This window comes from Macaca fascicularis, chromosome 15, assembly GCF_037993035.2.
Source record: "Macaca fascicularis isolate 582-1 chromosome 15, T2T-MFA8v1.1".
Lineage (NCBI taxonomy): Eukaryota > Metazoa > Chordata > Mammalia > Primates > Cercopithecidae > Macaca > Macaca fascicularis.
Window position 1 is genome coordinate 15,785,640 of NC_088389.1, and position 14,494 is coordinate 15,800,133.

A 14,494-nucleotide genomic window follows, 5' to 3' on the forward strand; every position below is an offset into this window, starting at 1 on the left:
GATGGGGTTTCACCATGTTGGCCAGGCTGGTCTTGAACTCCTGACCTCAGGTGATCCACCCACCTCGGCCTCCCAAAGTGCTGGGATTACAGGTGTGAGCAATCATGCCCTGCCGAGAAAGAAGTTTTATTAGCCTCCTTTGACAGATGAGGAAACTGAGGCACAGAGAGGTTAGTGAAGAGCATGTCTGAGGTCACATAGCCAAGAAATGATGGAGTCAAGGTGTGGACGGATGTCAGTTTGACTTAGAGCTTCCATATTTACATCCTACACTATGCCAGTTCTGGTAATCGATGGTTTTCTCCCAGGGATGCTGTGTGGAGAATACATATTTTTGGTGCACATAAAATAAAACATGAGGCCGGGCGCGGTGGCTCAAGCCTGTAATCCCAGCACTTTGGGAGGCCGAGATGGGCGGATCACGAGGTCAGGAGATCGAGACCATCCTGGCTGACACAGTGAAACCCCGTCTCTACTAAAAAATACAAAAAAAAAACTAGCTGGGCGAGGTGGCGGGCGCCTGTAGTCCCAGCTACTCGGGAGGCTGCGGCAGGAGAATGGCGTGAACCCGGGAGGCGGAGCTTGCAGTGAGCCAAGATCATGCCACTGCACTCCAGCCTGGGCGGCAGAGCGAGACTCTGTCTCAAAAAAAAAAAAAAAAAAATAATAAAATAAAAAAAATAAAACATGAGCCTTTTCTTTTTTTTTTTTTTTTTTTTTTTTTTTGAGATGGAGTCTTGCTCTATTGCCAGGCTGGAGTGAAGTGGTGCGATCTCAGCTCACTGCAACCTCTGCTTCCTGGATTCAAGCAATTCCCCTTTCTCAGCCTCCCAAGTAGCTAGGACTGCAGGCACTCGCCACCACGCCTGACTAATATTTTGTATTTTAGTAGAGGTGGGATTTCACCATGTTGACCATGTCTTGATCTCCTGACCTTGTGATCCACCCGCCTTGGCCTCCCAAAGTGCTGGGATTACAGGCGTGAGCCACCATGCCTGGCCAAAACATGAGCCCTTTCTGACAGTGCTTGTGTTGTATACATACACAGTGGGTGCTCAATAAATGCCAGTTGAATTGAGCAGTGGCCTTAGTACACAGCTCCAGGGTCAAGTCATTATATTTAGTCACTAAGTCTGCTCAGGGTCTGGCTCTTTGGAGTCATCCATTCATTTATTCATTCATTTTTTCCACAGGTATGGATCAGTGGCTACTTTGTGCCAGATCTCAGCAAGACAACAGGGGGATGAAGAGGTTAATAAGATGCAGGGATCATCCTGCTGGAATGGGAGTCACAGGGGAGGGGTTAAGGGGACCAGGTGCATGGAACAAGGGCACCTGGCACAGCCTGGGGCAGGGTCACTGCTGAGGAAACAGCTGGGTCAGACTGGGCCTTCTCTACATGGTTGCAGGCTGGGCACCAATATTTCCTATGGGCTTTGGGGCTCTGGCAGTCCAGGCGTCTGTGCCTGCACCACCTCATCTCCTGTTGAAGGGCTCCCTGTGAGCCTGGAACAGGGCAGGTGCCCATGTGTGCTAATCATGCCATGGTTAGGTCTGAAGCCAGACTGCCTGGTGCTGAAATCCCACCTCTGTCACTTTCTAACCTGATGACCTTGGGCAAGTCATTTTACCTTCCAAAGATTCAGTTTCTTCATCTGTAAAAGGAGGATTATAATAACCCCTAACTCATAGGATTGTGTGAAGGTTCAGTAATGTAATAACAACTTAGGTAAATCATCCAACAGTGCCTGGAACTGTGAATAATGAGAGCTACAAATAGTGTCATTATAACCATCATCACCATTGCACTGTCCAAAGAAACTTATTCGGTGTTGTGAAGGTAGCAGAGGGTGTGGCTGGATGCGGTAAGGAAGGAGACAGAGTCTGTTATCCACAAGTCAGTCCTGTCTGGCAGAGATGGCCAAACTACAGCCCTAAGTCAGGACCTACCCTGGGTCCCCTGGAAGGTAGGGGCAGCAACAAGCTCGTGCCCATCTGGCTATTCCCTGCCTCTGTCCTCTGCCTTTCATATTCCATTTATTTTTAGGAAAAGGCACAGGTGGCGACAGCCACTGGGGAGGCCACGTGATAAGCATATGGTCTTATATATTTCTCTGCCTCTTGTCTGACTTGGAGCTGTTGCCGAATACAGCCTGTTCCCAGGGATTCTGAGCTGGGGCATCTGGTGGTGGCGGGGGGGGGGGCCCACCTTATGACCTATGCTAGGTGCCTCACTGGAATGTGCCTCTGTAGGGTGATGGACACAGATATCAAAGGCACGAAGGGCTACTATGATGAACACTAACCCGAGGAAAGAGGGAGGAAATTGCATCCTGAAGCAATCCATTCATTCACTCATCATTCACTAATTTAATCAGCCTTCACCACACAGACCTGTGATGTGCAGGGTTCTGAGCTGGGTCCCAAGGACATGAGGACAACTTGGCAGGTGCTTTCCACCATCATGGGCACACGACATTGCTGAGGACAGAAATAGTGCAAGGTGGGGAGGTGGTAGGTTACAAGATAAAGAAGCTATAGTCAATAGCCAATTAGAAAGGGTACTGGGGGCCGGGCGCGGTGGCTCAAGCCTGTAATCCCAGCACTTTGGGAGGCTGAGGCGGGTGGATCACGAGGTCAGGAGATCGAGACTATCCTGGCTAACATGGTGAAACCCCGTCTCTACTAAAAATACAAAAAACTAGCCGGGCGTGGTGGCGGGCGCCTGTAGTCTCAGCTACTTGGGAGGCTGAGGCGGGAGAATGGTGTGAACCCGGGAGGCGGAGCTTGCAGTGAGCCGAGATCACGCCACTGCACTCCAGCCTGGGAGACACAGCGAGACTCCGTCTCAAAAAAAAAAAAAAAAAAAGAAAGAAAGGGTACTGGGAAAATAGCAACAACTACTATAGAAACCGTTCAGGTACTAGGTGAAGAGGCCTGTGAAACCGTAACTTAATGCAAGGCTTGAATAAATAGAGATGTTCATGGCCGGGCGCAGTGGCTCACGCCTGTAATCTCAGCACTTTGAAAGCCTGAGGCGGGGGGATCACGAGGTCGAGAGATCGAGACCATCCTGGCCAACATGGTGAAACCCCATCTCTACTAAAAATACAAAAATTAGCTGGGCATGGTGGCACGCGCCTGTAGTCCCAGCTACTCAGGAGGCTGAGGCAGGAGAATCGCTTGAACCCGGGAGGCAGAAGTTGTATTGAGCAGAGATCGTGCTACTGCACTCCAGCCTGAAGACAGAGCAAGACTCTGTATCAAATAAATAAATAAATAAATGAGACATTCACATTCTTTTCTCCTTCCTTCCTTCCTTCTTCCTTTTTTTTTTTTTTTTTTTTTTTTTTTTGGAGACAGGGTCTCGCTCTGTTGCCAAGGCTGAAGTGCAGTGGCACGATCATGACTCACTGTAGACTTGACCTCTCTGGCTCAAGTGATCCTCTTACCTCAACCTCCTAAATAGCTGAGACTACAGGCATGCACCACCATGCCCAGCTAATTTTTAGTTATTTGTAGAGACGGTGATCTCCCTATATTGTCCAGCCTGGTCTCGAATTTCTGGGCTCAAGGAATCCTACCACCTTGGCCTCTCAAAGTATTGGGATTATAGGTGTGAGTCATAACACCTGGCCCATTTACTTCCTTCTTAAACTGAAAAACCGGGGGTAAAGATGTTAGTTTTTCTCCAATTTAAACATATTTAGTGCAACACCAATCAAAACTCTGATGAGGTCCAGGTTTGGTGGCTCATGCCTGTAATCCCAGCACTTTGGGAGGCCAAGGAGGGCAGATCATCTGAAGTCAGGATTTCGAGACCAGCCTGGCCAACACGGTGAAACCCCATCTCTACTAAAAATACAAAAAATTAGCTGGGTGTGGTGGCGCACGCCTGTATTCCCAGCTACTTGGGAAATTGAGACACAACAATCACTCAAACCCAGGAGGCAGAGGTTGCAGTGAGCCAAGATTGCACCATTGCACTCCAGTTTGGGCGAGAGAGTGATACTCTGCCTCAAAAACAAACAAAAATTCTGGTGGGATTTCAGAGGCTGGGGAAGGTTTGACAAAATTCTATAAAGTATCTGAAAAAAAAAAAACATAATTGAGAATTAGCAAAAACTTTTTAAAGAATGACAATGTCTGGCCGGGCACGGTGGCTCAAGCCTGTAATCCCAGCACTTTGGGAGGCCGAGGCGGGTGGATCACGAGGTCAGGAGATCGAGACCATCCTGGCTAACACGGTGAAACCCCGTCTCTACTAAAAATACAAAGGCCGGGCGCGGTGGCTCAAGCCTGTAATCCCAGCACTTTGGGAGGCCGAGACGGGCGGATCACGAGGTCAGGAGATCGAGACCATCCTGGCTAACACCGTGAAACCCCGTCTCTACTAAAAATACAAAAAACTAGCCGGGCGAGGTGGCGGGCGCCTGTAGTCCCAGCTACTCCGGAGGCTGAGGCAGGAGAATGGCGTAAACCCGGGAGGCGGGGCTTGCAGTGAGCTGAGATCCGGCCACTGCACTCCAGCCCGGGCTACAGAGCAAGACTCCGTCTCAAAAAAAAAAAACAAAAAACACACACAAAATTAGCCGGGCGAGGTGGCGGGCGCCTGTGGTCCCAGCTACTAGGAGGCTGAGGCAGGAGAATGGCGTAAACCCGGGAGGCGGAGCTTGCAGTGAGCTGAGATCCGGCCCCTGCACTCCAGCCTGGGCGACAGAGCGAGACTTCGTCTCAAAAAAAAAAAAAAAAAAAAAAAAAAAAAAAAAAAAAAAAAAAAGAATGACAATGTCAGGGGCTTGCACTATCAGGGGTAAACATATTCTAAAGCTATAATCATCAAAGTATATGGCATCATCATGAGAACGGATAGATAGAGTCCATGAGAAGGGATAGATAGATAAAGTACTGGAGCAGAATAGGTCTGCAAGACCTGGCACAGTGGCTCACACCTGTAATCCTAGCACTTAGGGAGGCCAGGGTGGGTAGATCACTTGAGGTCAGGAGTTCCAGACCAGCCTAGTCAATACGGTGAAACCCCATCTCTACTGAAAATACAAAAATTAGCCGGGTGTGGTGGTGCATGCCTGTAGTCTCAGCTACTCAGGATGCTGAGGCAGGAGAATCACTTAAACCCAGGAGGCAGAGGCTGCAGTGAGCCGAGATCGCACCACTGCACTCCAGCCGGGGTGACAGAGCAAAACTCTGTCTCAAAAAAACAAAACAAAACAAAAACACGAGTCCACTCCACTACACACCTGGGATGGTAATGTGCCCGCATTTTATAAGCTGGTGAGCTCACTTCACATCATATTGTGGGTGTTTATCCTTTGAAAACATAATTTCTGATGGCTGTGCACTGTTCCTTAAAAGGTGACACCATGACTTATTTAGCTATTCCCCTAAAGTTGATTCTTTTCCAGACAGCTATTATAAATAATGTTTTGGCTGAGTGTGGTGGCTCACGCCTGTAATCTCAGCACTTTGGGAGACCATGGCAGGAGAATCACTTGATCCTATGAGTTCAAGACCAGCCCGGGCAACATAGTGAAACCCCTGTCTTTAAAAAAAAAATACAAAAATTAGCTGGGCATGGTGGCATGGGCCTGTAGTCCCAGTTGCTCAGGAGGCTGAGGTAGGAGGCTCCATTGAGCCAGGGAGGGAAAGGCTGCAGTGAGCTGTGAGCTGTGATTGTTCCACTGCACTCCAGACTGGGAGACAGAGCAAGACCATGTCTCTCTTTTTTTTTTTTTTTGAGACGGAGTCTTGCTCTGTGCCCCAGGCTGGAGTGCAGTGGCGCGATCTCGGCTCACTGCAAGCTCCGCCCCCCGGGTTCACGCCATTCTCCTGCCTCAGCCTCCCGAGTAGCTGGGACTACAGGTGCCCGCCACTACGCCCAGCTAATTATTTTTGTATTTTTAGTATAGACGGGGTTTCACTATGTTAGCCAGGATGGTCTCGATCTCCTGACCTCGTGATTCGCCCGCCTTGGCCTCCCAAAGTGCTGGGATTACAGGCTTGAGCCACCGTGCCTGGCCTCTTTTTTTTGTTTTGTTTTGAGACGGAGTTTTGCTCTCGTTTCCCAGGCTGGAGTGCAATGGCATGATCTTGGCTCACTGCAACCTCTGCCTCCCAGGTTCAAGCGATTCTCCTACCTCAGTCTCCTGAGTAACTGGGATTACAGGTGCCCACCACCACACCCAGCTAATTTTTTGTATTTTTAGTAAAGACAGGGTTTCACTTCGTTGGCCAGGTTGGTCTCGAACCCCTGACCTCAGGCGATCCACTACCTTAGCCTCCCAAAGTGCTGGAATTACAGGCGTAAGCCACCGCGCCCAGCTGACCCTGTCTTAAAAAAAAAAAGAAAGAAAAAAGAAAAGAATATATAAATGTTTCCATGAACAACCTGCTATCTTGTAAAAGTCTCATTTCTGATTATTTTCTTAGGCTAGACTCCTACAAGTGGTGTCACTGGGTCAAAGGGCAAAACATGTGCAAGATTTTTTTTTTTTTTTTTGAGATGGAGTTTCGCTCTTGTCACCCAGGCTGGAGTGCAATGGTGCAATCTTGGCTCACTGCAACCTCTGGCTCCTGGATTCAAGCAACTCTCCTGCCTCAGCCTCCCGAGTAGCTGGGATTACAGGCGTCTGCCATCATGCCCGACTAATTTTTGCATTTTTAGTAGAGATGGGGTTTCACCATGTTGGCCAAGCTGGTCTCTAACTCCTGACTTCAGGTGATCCGCCCGCCTGGGCCTCCCAAAGTGCTGGGATTACAGGCGTGAGCCACCACATCGGCCCAAGATTCTTTTTTTTTTTTTTGAGACGGAGTCTCGCCCAGGCTGGAGTGCAGTGGCCGGATCTCAGCTCACTGCAAGCTCCGCCTCCCGGGTTTACGCCATTCTCCTGCCTCAGCCTCCCGAGTAGCTGGGACTACAGGCGCCCGCCACCTCGCCCGGCTAAGTTTTTGTATTTTTTAGTAGAGACGGGGTTTCACCGTGTCAGCCAGGATGGTCTCGATCTCCTGACCTCGTGATCCGCCCGTCTCGGCCTCCCAAAGTGCTGGGATTACAGGCTTGAGCCACCGCGCCCGGCCTTCAAGATTCTTGATATAAAATTTGCAAATTGCTTTCCAGAAAGATGAACCAGGCCGGGCGCTGTGGCTCAAGCCTGTAATCCCAGCACTTTGGGAGGCCGAGGCGGGTGGATCACGAGGTCAGGAGATCGAGACTATCCTGGCTAACACGGTGAAACCCCGTCTCTACTAAAAATACAAAAAAATTAGCCGGGCGTGGTAGCGGGCGCCTGTAGTCCCAGCTACTTGGGAGGCTGAGTCGGGAGAATGGCGTGAACCCAGGGGGCGGAGCTTGCAGTGAGCCGAGATCGCGCCACTGCACTCCAGCCTGGGAGACACAGGGAGACTCCGTCTCAAAAAAAAAAAAAAAAAAAAAAAAAAAAAAAAAGATGAACCAACACAGGAAGTTAGTGCTGGCTTTCCACCTTCACCAGCACAAGCATTATTTTTAGTTTTTTCACTTTGGCAATTTGTTAAGCTACTTCTGTGCCAGGTGCCAGTGCTAAGCATTATGTAATGTCATCCTTACCACCCCGGGAGGGGGCACACATTTCACTAAGGAGGAAACCAGCTAAAAGGCCTCTCCCCCAGCCAGTGTCACCTAGTCACAAGGCAGGGGAGTCACGATTCAATTCTGGACTTCTCCAACGCTAGCACCCAGATCAAGGTGTCAACGTGCTTGCTTGGCAGCCTGGGCAGTCTTTTATTTTTATTTTTTGAAATGGAGTCTTGCTCTGTCATCCAGGCTGGAAGGCAGTGATGTGATCTCGGCTGCAACATCTGCCTCCTGGGTTCAAGCGATTCTTCTGCCTCAGCCTCCCGAGTAGCTGAGATTACAGGCGCCCGCCACACACCCGGCTAATTTTTTGTATTTTCAGTAGAGACGTAGTTTTACCATATTGGCCAGGCTGGTCTCGAACTCCTGACCTTAAGTGATCCACTCGCCTGGAGCTCCCAAAGTGCTGGGATTACAGGGGTGACCCACTGTGCCCAGTAGAGCCTGGGCAGTCTTGACTCGCCCATCTCTCCTCACTGCTTCCCTCTTGGTTTACACGGGAACGGGTTTTCTAATTGGCAGATTTGATGCTGTCACTCATGAGGTTCACACCCTTTTCTCCGTGCTCCCTACCCTTAAGGGATAAAGCCTACTCCTCAGCCCAGCGTTCCAAGTCCCCACCCTCCAGGCAGCCTGTTCACTCATAAGCGCCGACGTCCCCCGGGCCCCGGAAGCCACCCTGCCCTCCGGCCTCGCCGAGTCACTTTCGCGCCTCTAAGTCCTAGCTCTTCCGCGGCTAGTCCAGGCCGAGTTAGGCTCCTCGGCCGCAACCTGTCTGCCGCAGAGCCAGTCCAGAGCTTTGGAGCGGTGCTCGTCACATGACTGCAGTGATTTATGGACACGCAAGTTCTACTGCCCGAGCACCCTCAGTCAACGCGCTCCGCCTGCCCTGGTCTGCGCGCCGCCAGCGCCCCCGCGCGCCCTGCCGGCCCAACGTCGGCGCGGAAGGCTGGGCGAGGAGTCGCCGGGCTGTGACTCGCGCAAGGCAGGGAGCCACAGAGAAGGGAGACTGAACTGCTACTTAGTCCAGGAGAGGTGGCTCACCCCTGTAATCCCAGCACTTTGGGAGGCCAAGGCAGGCGGATCACTTGAGCTCAGGAGTTCGAGACTAGCCTGACCAACATGGTGAAGCCCCGTCTCTATTAAAAAATACAAATGGCCGGGCGCGGTGGCTCAAGCCTGTAATCCCAGCATTTTGGGAGGCCGAGACGGGTGGATCACGAGGTCAGGAGATCGAGACCATCCTGGTGAACACAGTGAAACCCCGTCTCTACTAAAACTACAAAAAACTAGCCGGGCGAGGTGGCGGGCGCCTGTAGTCCCAGCTACTTGGGAGGCTGAGGCAGGAGAATGGTGTGAACCCGGGAGGCGGAGCTTGCAGTGAGCTGAGATCCGGCCACTGCACTCCAGCCTGGGCGACAGAGCGAGACTCCGTCTCAAAAAAAAAAAAAAAAAAAAAAAATACAAAAATTAGCCGGGAGTGGTGGCCCGCGCCTGTAGTCTTAGGTATTCCGGAAGCTGAGGGCGGGGGGACCACTTGAACCCCGGAGACGGAGGTTGCGGTGAGCCCAGATGGCGTCACTGTACTTCAGCCTCCGCGACAGAATGAGACTCCATCTCAAAAAAATAAAAAATAAATAAAAGAATTACTACTTAGTAGCCAAGGATTGTTACGGCGCGGGGACGGGGGATACGGTGGTTGTTAAAGGGGTCCTTGGGGGCAGGACCATTTTAGGTGCAGGATGAGGGAGCAGGGCTCTCTTTGTCTCTCCTTTTCTTTTTAAAATTTTTATTTTTTAATATTTATTTATTTATTTATTTTTTGAGACGGAGTCTCGCTCTGTCGCCAGGCTGGAGTGCAGTGGCGCGATCTCGGCTCACTGCAACCTCCACCTCCCGGGTTCAAGGAATTCTCCTGCCTCAGCCTCCCAAGTAGCTGGGACTACAGGCAGTCACCACCATGCCCGGCTAATTTTTTTTGTATTTTTAGTAGAGACGGGGTTTCACCACGTTGGCCAGGATGGTCTCAATCTCTTGACCTCGTGATCCGCCCGCCTCGGCCTCCCAAAGTGCTGGGATTACAGGCCTGGGCCACCACGCCCGGACTATTTATTTTTTTGACAGCTCTTGCTCTGTCGCTCAGGCTGGAGTGCAGTGGCGCGATCTCAGCTCACTGCAGCCTGTGCCTCCCGGGCTCAAGTGATCCTTTTGTCTTAGCCTTCCGAGTAGCTGGGACTACAGACGCCCGCCACCACGCCCGGCTAATGTTTGTATTTTTTGTAGAGAGGGATTTCACCGTGTTGCTCAGGCTGGTCTCGAACTCCTGGGCTCAATCGATCCTACAGCCTCGGCCTCCCAGAGTACTGAGATTACAGGCGGGAGCCACCGCGCCCAGCCCCTAGGGTTGTTTTTTGATAATTGGACTCGACCCTCCTCACCCACTCCTTCCTTAGCCAAATTTACTGAGAAAGGACTTTGAGGTGGACTCCCCCTCCACCCCTCCGTGGGCAAACTCCTGCCGGACTGTAAGACCTTGGCCGTCCTCTCGCCTGGCCTGGGTCCCTCGAATGAATGTACATCCGCTAACTGCGCGCCCTCTCCCACCGCAGCCCCGCGCGGGCCCCAGGATCGCAGGACCGCGGCGGCCGCAGGGAGGTCGGTTGGAAACAGGTTCTTCTGGAAGTCCCCCTCGATGCCCCCGCGGGATGGCTGACCCTTCCGGGCGGCAGACGGACCTTGGTCTTCGAGCCTTCCCTTCGCGATGCGGAGGACGCGGTTCGGAAGGTGTGCGCCGCCCAGGACTCCCTGGCACCTGCTCGCGCTCCGCAGCCGCCCCCGCAGCGTGACGGGTGCACTGGGCGGGCTCGGGTGGCGCGGCTCGTGGCGCCTGGACCTCCCGTCCCCCAGAGGGCGCTGCCCTGGCCGGCCCCGCCCATATTTGGGCCTTACGAGCCCACAGGCCCCGGAGAAGCCGCGGGGAGGCCGGGAGCCCGCGGGCCGGAGCCGCCCGGCCGGAGTGTGGGCGCTGGGCGGCCGGCCCACCCGTGGGGGCGACTTGAGCGTTGAGGGCGCGCGGGGAGGCGAGGTGCGGGGCTGGGGGCGGCGGGATCGTGGGGATCCGCGCGCGAGCTGGCTGTGTCTGCGGAGGAGGGGGCTGGCGGGGTGGGAGCGGGTGGAGTGGGGCTCGAGGAGGTGGCGATGGTGGGGAGAAGCCGTCCCACGGGGCTCAGGACCACGGTGATGGGGTTGGACGGGTGCCGATGTTATTGACACCCGGGGCCGGGAGAGGGTTGCGGTATTGAAAAGGGGGTGTGAGTGGGGAAGTGATGGGCGCAGAGAGAGGCTGAGGCTGAGTGTGGGAGGATGGAGCCGCCAGAAATGGAGAGAGGGAGGGAGTTGAAGGAGGGGCTGTTGGCAGTGTCTGGGGGGCATTGGCAGTAGGATGGTTGAATCTTGCCCCTGGCAGGATTGGAGGTAACTTGGAAGGATGGGCCAAGCGAGTGTGGCAGGCTCTTGGCAGGACTGGGAGTGCAGCTGTGAAAGCTCCTCGCGGGCCGTGGCTTGGGAGAGTAGCCGTGGATGGAAGGGGAGCAGGCCTGACCCATAGTGGGGACCCCTGGCCTTACTCTGCTTTCTGCCCCTAGCCATCATGTTCAACCAGCAGCAGCAGCAGCAGCTCCAGCAGTTACAGCAGCAGCAGCTCCAGCAGCAGCAATTGCAGCAGCAGCAGTTACTGCAGCTCCAGCAGCTGCTCCAGCAGTCCCCACCACAGGCCCCGTTGCCCATGACTGTAAGCCGGTGAGTTCCGCCTCCGGGGGCGATGGCTTCAGCCTTGCCACTCAGACCCATGTCTCGGAGGTCCCGATCCCCATCCTTTTTCCCAGTGCCATCTCCATTTGAGTCCTGGAGATCACCCGTTCCAACCCCAAGGGGTCCTCTGTCTACCACAGAGTGGGGCAGAGAATGGAGGTGAGAAGTCTCGGGGAAGAAGGAAAGTCTGACTTTCCAAATAACCCTCTGACACCCCCTCCCAACACACAGGGGCCTCCCCGCACAGCAGCCACAGCAGCCGCTTCTGAATCTCCAGGGCACCAACTCAGCCTCCCTCCTCAACGGCTCCATGCTGCAGAGAGCTTTGCTTTTACAGCAGTTGCAAGGTATGGATGGCCCCAGGCCTCTTCTCAGTCTCTTTTAGTGTAGCTCCCTAGCAGCCCATTGCACTAAGTCTCAACTCCACCCAGCAACCCTCAGAGGGAGCTATTCTTGGCATCCTAGTTCACTCAGGAGGACACTGAGGCTCCAGGAGGTGAAAGTCCCTAAGCTGCTAATTTGAATGCAGATCTGTCTGATCACAGAGGTATGTCCTTGGCGGCAGTGCTGGCTCTTTGGGTGGTACTCAGCACACTTCACTCACATTCAGATTAGATGCCATTTGACAGATGAGGAAGCTGAGAAGGGAAATCATTTGCCCTGCATCAGCAGTGGCTAAGCTGGGCCGACGCCTGGGCGTCTTGACCATCCAGATATCTGAGTGGTTGTCTCTAGCCCTGTGCATTAAGCCTGTGGCTTTGTCTCAATTTCCCAATATGGAGAGCAGTCTCAGCTCTTCCTTCCAAGATGCTGCTCCTTTTTTTTTTTTTTTTTTTTTTTGAGACAGAGTTTTGCTCTGTCACCCAGGCTGGAGTGCAATGGTGTGATCTTGGCTCACTGCAACCTCCGCCTCCTGCATCCGGTCCAAGTAATTCTCCTGCTTTAGCCTCCCGAGTAGCTGGGATTACAGGTGCCCGCGACTACACCCAGCTAATTTTTTTTTTTAATTTATTTATTTATTTATTTTTTACTTTTTTTTTTTTTTTTTTTTTTTTGAGACGGAGTCTCGCTCTGTCGCCCAGGCTGGAGTGCAGTGGCGCGATCTCGGCTCACTGCAAGCTCCACCTCCCGGGTTCACGCCATTCTCCTGCCTCAGCCTCCCGAGTAGCTGGGACTACAGGCGCCCACAACCGCGCCCGGCTAATTTTTTTTGTATTTTTAGTAGAAACGGGGTTTCACCGTGGTCTCGATCTCCTGACCTCGTGATCCGCCCGTCTCGGCCTCCAAAGTGCTGGGATTACAGGCGTGAGCCACCGCGCCCGGCCACCCAGCTAATTTTTTTTTTTTTTTTTTTTTTTTTTTTTTTTTTGAGACGGAGTCTCGCTGTGTCGCCCAGGCTGAAGTGCAGTGGCCGGATCTCAGCTCACTGCAAGCTCTGCCTCCCGGGTTTTTACGCCATTCTCCTGCCTCAGCCTCCCGAGTAGCCAGGACTACAGGCGCCCGCCACCTCGCCCGGCTAGTTTTTTGTATTTTTTAGTAGAGACGGGGTTTCACCGTGTTAGCCAGGATGGTCTGGAACTCCTGACCTCGTGATCCGCCCGTCTCGGCCTCCCAAAGTGCTGGGATTACAGGCTTGAGCCACCGCGCCCGGCCTTTTTTTTTTTTTTTTTTTTTTTTTTCTTTTTTGAGACGGAGTCTCGCTCTATCACCCAGGCTGGAGTGCAGTGGCTGGATCTCAGCTCACTGCAAGCTCCGCCTCCTGGGTTTACTCCATTCTCCTGCCTCAGCCTCCCAAGTAGCTGGGACTACAGGCGCCTGCCACCTCGCCCGGCTAGTTTTTTGTATTTTTTAGTAGAGACAGGGTTTCACTGTGTTCGCCAGGATGGTCTCGATATCCTGACCTCGTGATCCGCCCGTCTCGGCCTCCCAAAGTGCTGGGATTACAGGCGTGAGCCACCGTGCCCGGCCAATTTTTGTATTTTTAATAGAGATGGGGTTTCTCCATGTTGGCCAGGCTAGTCTTGAACTCTCGACCTCAGGTGATCCACCCGCCTTGGCCTCCCAAAGTGCTGGGATTATAGGTGTGAGCCACTGTGCTCAGCCAAGATGATGATCCTGATTCTACTGATAACCCCCTAAAGAGAGGTACAACCACAATCCCATTTTACAGACAAAGAAACTGAGGCCCAGAGAGGGGTCATGTGCCCAAGATTACATAACAAGTCGGTATTGATTAGATGGTGGTCACTCTGTGGACCTGTCAGGGCCACATGGGTGTGGACAGTCCTGGGAACTGACTTAAAAATGATAAGCAGGTAGGTAGGGAGAGAACCACACACAGGGACCTGCCACATATACATATACATTTTCCTTTTCTTCTTTCTCATTTAAAAAATTACAGTCTTCAGCCATGGGCTGTGGCTCACACCTATAATCCCTGCACTTTGGGAGGCCAAGGCGGGAGGATCACATGAGTCTGGGAGTTTGAGAACAGCTTGGGCAACATAGTGAAACTCTGTCTCTATTAAAAATACAAAAATTAGGCCAGGAGCAGTGGCTCACGCCCGTAATCCCAGCACTTTGGGAGGCCGAGGTGGGCGAATCACGAGGTCAGGAGATCGAGACCATCCTGGCTCACATGGTGAAACCCTGTCTCTACTAAAAATACAAAAATTAACTGAGTGTGATGGTGTGTGCCTGTAGTCCCAGCTACTTGGGAGGCTGAGGCAGGAGAATTGCTTGAACCCGGGAGGTGGAGGTTGTGTTGAGCCGAGATCACGCTCCAGCCCAGTGACAGAGCAAGACCCTGTCTCAAAAAAAGAAAAGAGAAAAATACAAAAATTAGCTGGGTGTGGTGGCGTGCGCCTGTAATCCCAGCTACTCAGGAGGCTGAGGCATGAGAATTGCTTGAACCTAGGAGGCGGAGGTTGCAGTGAGCCAACATTGCATCACTGCATTCCAGCCTAGGTGACAGAGCAAGACCCTGTCTCAAAAAAAGAAAACAAATCACACTCTTGGCCAGGTGCAGTGGCACGTGCCTGTAATCCCAACTCT

The 14,494-nt window shown here is 52.6% G+C and overlaps 1 protein-coding gene across 44 annotated transcripts in view; it reads left to right on the top strand.

Annotated features, from left to right (window-relative positions):
* Nucleotides 1–14,494, top strand: part of CIZ1 (CDKN1A interacting zinc finger protein 1) — a 48,272-nt gene that overhangs the window by 6,308 nt on the left and 27,470 nt on the right. For 24 of the 44 annotated variants that reach the window (XM_074016373.1, XM_074016379.1, XM_074016375.1 and 21 more), the window contains exons 1-3: nt 10,595–10,715; nt 11,275–11,428; nt 11,672–11,787. In XM_074016373.1, the coding sequence (XP_073872474.1) occupies nt 11,280–11,428; nt 11,672–11,787 (265 nt within the window). In that variant the 5' untranslated portion in view covers nt 10,595–10,715; nt 11,275–11,279. The other 20 variants (XM_065530924.1, XM_074016367.1, XM_074016365.1 and 17 more) reach the window with 4 other exon arrangements.